This window comes from Linepithema humile, chromosome 6 (assembly GCF_040581485.1).
Source record: "Linepithema humile isolate Giens D197 chromosome 6, Lhum_UNIL_v1.0, whole genome shotgun sequence".
Lineage (NCBI taxonomy): Eukaryota > Metazoa > Arthropoda > Insecta > Hymenoptera > Formicidae > Linepithema > Linepithema humile.
In genome coordinates, this window is record NC_090133.1 from 11704116 (window position 1) to 11712047 (window position 7932).

The 7932-nt window shown below is 32.8% G+C and overlaps 1 protein-coding gene, 1 long non-coding RNA gene and 1 pseudogene across 3 annotated transcripts in view; 2 read left to right on the plus strand and 1 right to left on the minus strand.

Moving 5' to 3' along the window:
* Nucleotides 1–1781, minus strand: part of LOC105670247 (odorant receptor 13a-like) — a 171529-nt gene extending 169748 nt beyond the window's left edge. For both annotated transcript variants that reach the window (XM_067358277.1, XM_067358276.1), the window contains exons 1-3: nucleotides 1481–1781; nucleotides 824–943; nucleotides 635–743 (exon numbers count right to left, since the gene is read on the minus strand). In XM_067358277.1, the coding sequence (XP_067214378.1) occupies nucleotides 635–743; nucleotides 824–943; nucleotides 1481–1624 (373 nt within the window). In that variant the 5' untranslated portion in view covers nucleotides 1625–1781. The remainder of the gene's footprint in view (nucleotides 1–634; nucleotides 744–823; nucleotides 944–1480) is intronic.
* A 268-nt stretch (nucleotides 1782–2049) lies between these two features.
* Nucleotides 2050–7270, plus strand: LOC137000803 (uncharacterized). The gene is made up of 4 exons (XR_010890981.1): nucleotides 2050–2226; nucleotides 5546–6104; nucleotides 6259–6441; nucleotides 6514–7270. It is a non-coding gene; the product is annotated as an uncharacterized lncRNA (long non-coding RNA).
* LOC137000800 (uncharacterized) lies at nucleotides 2247–4250 on the plus strand (annotated as a pseudogene).
* Nucleotides 7271–7932: the final 662 nt, after the last annotated feature.

The window sequence follows — 7932 nt, forward strand, 5'->3', positions numbered from 1 at the left end:
TTTCTTCATCCGAAGAATCTAATAATTCATTTAATATTACGCGGTGCGTCATGTTGATTACTACACTGAAACGTTCTTTATACTTACTTACACTAATTTGTCCCCGCTTGCACTATTTCAATTCAGTTCAGTGCAGTGTGAACTCAGTGCAGCAATGAAGAACAAACCTAAGGATATTTCTCGATTGGACACAGTCCTGATCGGACACAGTGGCAATCGGACACATTGAAAATTGAATACAAATGCAAACTCACGTGGAATCGTATAATTATAAACCTCGTTTTGCATCTGAAGCACCGGATGATGTGAGCTGGACTTCGCTTTACATGCAAAATTGCAAACCCACGTGAAATCAACGAGTCATTAGAAGTAACGTTTTTAAGGTTAGGAAAACTATCACAGAGCATGTGTCCGATTGCAACCACCGTGTGTCCTACTGTGTCCGATCGGGCCTGTGTTCGATAGGGACTATGTCCGATCGGGAAATATCCTCGTGCGCAATCGGGATGATCTCCATAGAATTTACTAATATTTTTGAATATGTTTTTAGATTAGTTAATTATTTTTATAGTATTAATGTAATTCGTTTTATAGGATGTTAATTAATTTTTAATCGACTTGATGTTTTACTCACTCATATATACAAGAGTGAATTTTCTGCCATTTTCGGCATATTTCTGTAATATCTGGAAATTACTTTGTACTTGAACATGTTTTTGCATTTGATCAAGTAATTCTTTCATCTACAAAATAAAAATTTTATAATGTTACTTTTTATGCGAAAATTCTTCTAAAGTTGGGTTCTAAAAGTAAAATTATTTACCTTTCCTAAATTCAAAAAGTGATTTATAATTTTTGCCCCAGCCGTTATATCAATCATTAAAGGAGAAAGACTTTCAATAAGAATATCAATATCTCCCATGGCTTCCCACAAAGCACAAAACTGTAATTACAATATATAACGTAAATATTTTAAACAATATTAATATACGATATACGGTCGGTGAAAATTATTCGATCTAACAAAGAAAATCATTTTTTAGCTCGAAATTATTTTTATTTTAACAATAATTTAGACTCAAACGACATACAAATCAAATATAAATAAAAACAATAATATAGAGTTTCTGATGTAGACTCACGTGAAGTGCTAACAGTGCAGTATATTTATTTTTAAAATATATTTGTCAAATAAAAAAATTAATAAAACAATTGTACAAAAAAAGCATTATTTTTATTTTTGTTTTTATTGTAGCTTTTTCTTTATGCATGCATTGTGCGAAAATTTTCTGCAATGTGTCAAATAATACAAAACATTAAAAACTTTGCAATATAAACGTTAAAATATATCCAAAACAAAATAATTAACATATATTATTTTGTGTTTATACTACATTAAATTTTAAAATATAAATTTTAAAGTATAAAAATGGTATAGGTAAGATATGTTAATATTATATTACGTAAACAATTTGTTTACCTTAGCTATAATTTGTGTGCCGCTCAAGAAGATTAAAATAAAAAAAATAAGTCTTCTAATCTTAACTGTTTGATAAGGCCATTGTCCAATAAGTGACAAAAGAATTTTATTGTTACGATGGTAAGATTCAATGAAGAATTGCATTGTCGTTGAAGTTGGTAGATTTCTAAACAAGAACTGCGCGGTTCTTTTAAAATTGTCTTCTATAGTCTTCTATAGCTACGTAATAACTACAATTGTTAAAATTTCTTTTGTTGCATTACTAAATGAAGAATCTACACGAGTGTTGCACGAGAACATTATTGCAATTTACTTATAGTGCTTTATAATGATCTGTAATAGTTCACATCTATGTCTGAGATTCATGATAAAAGCTTTCATTCTCTGTTAATAAGTATCAATTTCTGACAATGTCTAAAATGACATAAGAATAGTACATCATTTCATTTTCTTTGATTAATATTTTTTCTGTCAATATGCAATTTATTAATTTTCAAGAAATGGTTTTTATCTTCAAATAGAATTATACTGATATTACAAAAGATTTTAAATAAGTCTACTTTCACGAAAGTAGTTATTCTTAGTTTGTCGAATTTAGCTATTTTTCTAATAAGACAGAAAAAACGGAATATTTATTTCTTATTAGATCTTTGTCATTGATAGCCAATTTAAAAGTAATAAATTTATTTTATTATTTGTGCTATGTAGACTGTGTTTCTATTTATTACCAGCACTAAAAACCTAATGTACGTAAGAATCTCTATTACGTACATACACACGCGCGCGCGCGCGCACGCGTGTGTGTGTATGTGTGTGTGTATATATATACAGGGTGTCCTATTTAACTTGAGACAACTAAATATTTCGAAAAATAAGCATTGTACGGAAAAATGTCCCAAATAAACTTTTAATATTATCAAGAGGGACGTCTGCCTGTGTAAAAATTAACCCACCCCCACCGCCCCTTGGGGGTAGGGCGGGTGGCAACTTTGAAATTTCAAATGGGAACCCTCATTTTTTATTGCAGATTCGGATTCCTTGGAAAAAAGTACGTAAGTTTTGTCGGAGACATTTTTTCGAATCGTGATAGATGGCGCTATAATCAGTGAAAATTAGTTTTTGCCATTTTCTCTTACCATCGGGGGGTGCTTTATTTCGGTGAGTCCCCTCGCCTCTCACTATTCAATTACAATAAATGCTCGAAATTATGACCTTCCATTTCGATGCATTTATTAACTCGAGCTTGGAATGCTTGTACACATGTAGAAAGTGTATCTGGCGTTATTTGTGCGCAACATATCTAATATGTTCCACCATGTTTTCTCGAGTATTTAGTACTTCTGTATACACTTTTTCTTTAAGGTAACATAAAATTATTTTAACTTTTAAAATTATTTCAAAATTATTTTAACTTTCTCCTCTAAAGATAAATAATCCATTATTTATTTGCTGAAATAAAGAACGCGTCTGTAAAAAAACAAGTAGCTAGCGTACGTATTACTGAAATTTACTTGACTTGAAATTTAAAGAATCCAGTTATTGAAGAATTGTTCTGACCCAATTTCTTTCATTTATTTTGCTTCTCCTTTTCAGTATTTTCAGTATTTCAGAAATTTACTACATATGCAGATGCTTCATAGTTTTGGTACGCTAGCTACTTGTTTTTTTACGGACGCATTTTTTATTTCAGCAAATAAATAATGGATTATTTATCTTTAGAGGAGAAAGTTAAAATAATTTTGATTTATGGTGAGTCTGGAAGAAATATCGACGAAGCTGTTACCCTCTATGCTGACCGTTTCCCTGATAGGCCACGATCACGTGCTACTTTTTTTCGTTTGGTTAAACAATTTACTACCAAAGGAAATGTAACAGCTAAAAAAAAACCTGTAGAGCGACTGCCACGGGGGAGAACAATCAAATTGCTGTGCTAGCTGCAGTAGTCCATAACTCCCATGTCAGTCTTCGAGAGGTATCTCGTAATTCAGGAATTTCTCGTACTAGTGTTTCGAGAATCCTGAAGCATCACAAATTCCATCCCTATCATATCTCAATGCATCAGGAACTTCATGGCGATGATTTTAATAATCGAGTGGTGTTTTGCAATTGGGCACTCACACAAATACAAAGAGACCCACAATTCTTTTATCGAGTAATGTTCTCCGACGAATCAACTTTCACGAACCATGGCAATGTTAATCGTCACAACATGCATTACTGGAGTGTGGAAAACCCACACTGGTTACGTGAAGTTGAGCATCAGCGTCCTTAGTTAACGTTTGGTGCGGAATTATAGGTGACAAATTAATCGGTCCCGTATTTATTGAAGGTATATTGAACGGAGAAAAATACCGTAACTTATTGCAAAATGAACTACCGATTCTGTTGAAAGATGTACCGCTCGAAGTGCGACAGAACATGTGGTTTCAGCATGATGGTTGTCCAGCACATTATTCAGCAATAGTACGAGAAGTGTTAAATCGTAATTACAATGATTGCTGGATCGGTAGAGGTGGTCCGGTAAATTGGCCTGCCAGATCGCCAGACCTTACGTCACCAGATTTCTTTTTGTGGGGTTACCCTAAAGAAAAAGTGTATACAGAAGTACCAAATACTCGAGAAAACATGGTGGAACGTATTAGATATGCTTGCGCACAAATAACGCCAGATACACTTTCTACATGTGTACAAGCATTCCAAGCTCGAGTTAATAAATGCATCGAAATGGAAGGTCATCATTTCGAGCATTTATTGTAATTGAATAGTGAGAGACGAGAGGACTCACCGAAATAAAGCACCCCGATGGTGAGAGAAAATGGCAAAAACTATTAAATTTTCACTGATTACAGCGCCATCTATCACGATTCGAAAAAATGTCTCGGACAAAACTTACGTATTTTTTTCCAAGGAATCCGAATCTGCAATAAAAAATGGGGGTTCCCATTTAAAATTTTAAAGTGTCTACCCGCCCCACCCCCAAGGGGCGGTGGAGGCGGGTTAATTTTTACACAGGCAGACGTCCCCCTTGATAATATTAAAAGTTTATTTGGGACATTTTTTCGTACAATGCTTATTTTTTGAAATATTTAGTTGTCTCAAGTTAAATGGGACACCCTGTATATATACCGGGTGTTTTAAACCACCCGTCCCACCCTTTTAAAACGTAGGGATGTGCTTGTACAAAAAAATGGCTCAGACAAAATTTGCATGATTTCGAAGGATCTATCTGATGGTGACCTTGACTTTGACCTCGCAGTTGATTTTCAAGGTCATTTGAAGGTTAGAGTTATTTTTTTAAATGGAAACCCCTATTTTTGATTCCAAAATCTATTACCTGGTGTCAAGAGCTTTTCAAAACACTATAATGAAGTTATTTTTCATTAAGTACTTTTTGAGTTATGAGGCTTGTAAATTACAGTATTTTGACATAAAATACAAAATATCTTGTAAAATATTCAATTTTTGGGAATCTTACCTTAATACTTTTATGCACAAAATAATGAGACGAATTAATTGGTATAAAAAAAAACACATAGTTGCTTTCAAGAAAAAATATGTAGTTTGCGACATGCAACTGCATACTTTTTCTTGAAAGCAACTATGTGTTTTTTTATACCAATTGATTCGTCTCATTATTTTATTCATAAAAGTATTAAAGTAAGATTCTCAAAAATTGAATGTTTTACAAGATATTTTGCATTTTATGTCAAAATACTGTAATTTACAAGCCTCATAACTCGAAAAGTACTTAATGAAAAATAACTTCATTATAGTGTTTTGAAAAGCTCTTGACACCAGCTATTAGATTTTGAAATAAAAAATAGGGGTTTCCATTTAAAAAAATAACTTTGACCTTCAAATGACCTTGAAAATCAACTGCGAGGTCAAAGTCAAGGTCACCCTCAGTTGGCACCCTTTTAATCTTACAACGTTTGTTAAGGTCATTTTTTTGTACAAGCATATCCCTACGCTTTAAAAGGGTGGGACGGGTGGTCTGAAACACCCGGTATATAAGAAAAAAAATCGCATGTCAAAAAAAACGCTTTATGAGATTTGTTTTATAAGATATGCCTTGAAAACATATAATGTAACTGCTCGTACAATGAAAATTACTTGCAAGCACTTACATCTGATGGATGCAGAAAATAGTTATGAAAAAAAGGAAGCAGAGAAAAGTAGCTTAACATTGTACACATTTAAGAGCGATGAGGACAATTAAAAGTGTACTGCGATAATCGCATATTTGTCAGTTTTTTCGTATTACGTCTATTCAAAAAATTACATAAAAAACGCGTTTCTTTTTTAATAATTTTTTTTCTCTAATCAGTGCTGCAAGATCGAGCATCCTGCAACAGAGCAACATAAAGGGAACGGCCCCCACCATGCGGGCACTACACAAGCGAGAACCGCTAGAGACTCTAAAAAAAGAGACTCGCCAACTCGTCACGTGACTGTTAGTGGACTCTGATTGGCTGGTGTATGGATCGCACATTTGTGCCCCGTGTGCACCATAAAGCTACACTGAACTACACTATAACCTATTTTGATGAAGTGTGATGTGGTTACGTACGTAATGATTAGTGATGATTATATACGGATATATATTTTTAAACATCTATTGTTGGTAAGTTAATTATCTTATCTAAGTAAAATTATGAGAAAGAGCAATATATATTGTCATAAAAAAGCTTTCAATTGATAAATTTAGACGCTTTATAGTAAATAAGTAGTATGAAAGTTAGAGATCTATTTCATTAATAATATAATTTTTATCATAGATTTGGATCTTATATTTTGCAATGCCATACATCTGCTGCGCATCGAGGTGCTTCAATAAATCCGGTGAAGGATATGCATTAGTGCGATTCCCTAAAGAAGACCAATATCAAAAAGCAGGGTCAGATGCTGTTTGGGGCGGGAATGCGTTAAAACGGTCCCTGGAAAATCTTAGATTGTGTGAAGTGAGTGTACATCATAAGAATGTTATGCAAAATCAAATAAAAATAGTTTTAAAAGTGTTTCTCCATTTTCAGGTACACTTTGAGCCATCCGATTTTTTGGTAGTGAGTCGCCGGAAAGAAATAAAAAAAGATGCAATACCATCACGCTTCTGTCGTTGTCTCTCTGACAATTCTTACAACAAATCGCAAGCAAGGAATAATTTTTGATATTGGTCTTCTTTAGGGAATCGCACTAATGCATATCCTTCATCGGATTTATTGAAGCACCTCGATGCACAGCAGATGTATATGGCATTGCAAAATATAAGATCCAAATCTATGATAAGAATTATATTATTAATGAAATAGATCTCTAACTTTCATACTACTTATTTACTATAAAGCGTCTAAATTTATCAATTAAAAGCTTTTTTATAACAATATATATTGTTCTTTCTCATAATTTTACTTAGATAAGATAATTAATTTACCAACAATAGATGTTTAAAAATATATATCCGTATATAATCATCATTAATCATTACGTACGTAACCACATCACACTTCATTAAAATAGGTTATAGTGTAGTTCAGTGTAGCTTTATGGTGCACACGGGGCACAAATGTGCGATCCATACACCAGCCAATCAGAGTCCACTAACAGTCACGTGACGAGTTGACGAGTCTTTTTTTTTAGGGTCTCTAGATAACAGCACGTCACGCGTCCGTGTGCGCACGCGTCTGCGTAGCATGCTATATTTTATGTCACTTCCTCAGCCCGCGAAAAATGCTACGTACGAAAAATGCTAAGATGCCAAGCGTTTTTAATCGAATAAGGCGAATCGCTTGAATAATAAAGATTCCGTCTTCTAGACTTGCATCTTGCAACTTTTTTTTTCCGCATTTCTATCTAACGCACAATCTAATGCACAATTGAGTAAATAATTAAATAATTTTTTTTTCTAAACAGTATTATTTTATATTGATTAAAAATATTCGCATAAGTTAAATTAATAACTGTTGAAAAAGATATTAATTTGCTATGACTTGTCAGTAGAAAAATAAAATATAATTTTACAATTTTTCAACAAAATGCAACTTTAACATATGCCAAGATTATGAATAAATATGAAATAATACTTTTTTGTCAAAAACATTATTTAATAATTTAATTGATTACTGTTAGAAACTCATGTGCAAAAAAAGTTGCAAGAAGCAATTTCCAAACACAATATCTTCAACATTTTAGCTACTCACTTTACCCGTTTAGCCATGCTTGCTACTTGACATTTACCGCTTTAAACTGAAAAGAAAGATATATTAATAATTTATTACTAGTTAATAGTGGCCTTCCACGCCACCCATGAGGTGCCACTAATAGCGCGCTAGATTTTTTTAAAGTGGATCTTCGCCTGTAGCCCTATTATACCACATATTATTGCAAAATACCACAAAAAATATATTACTATATAAATATTATGTATATTACAATATAAAAACTATATGTATATT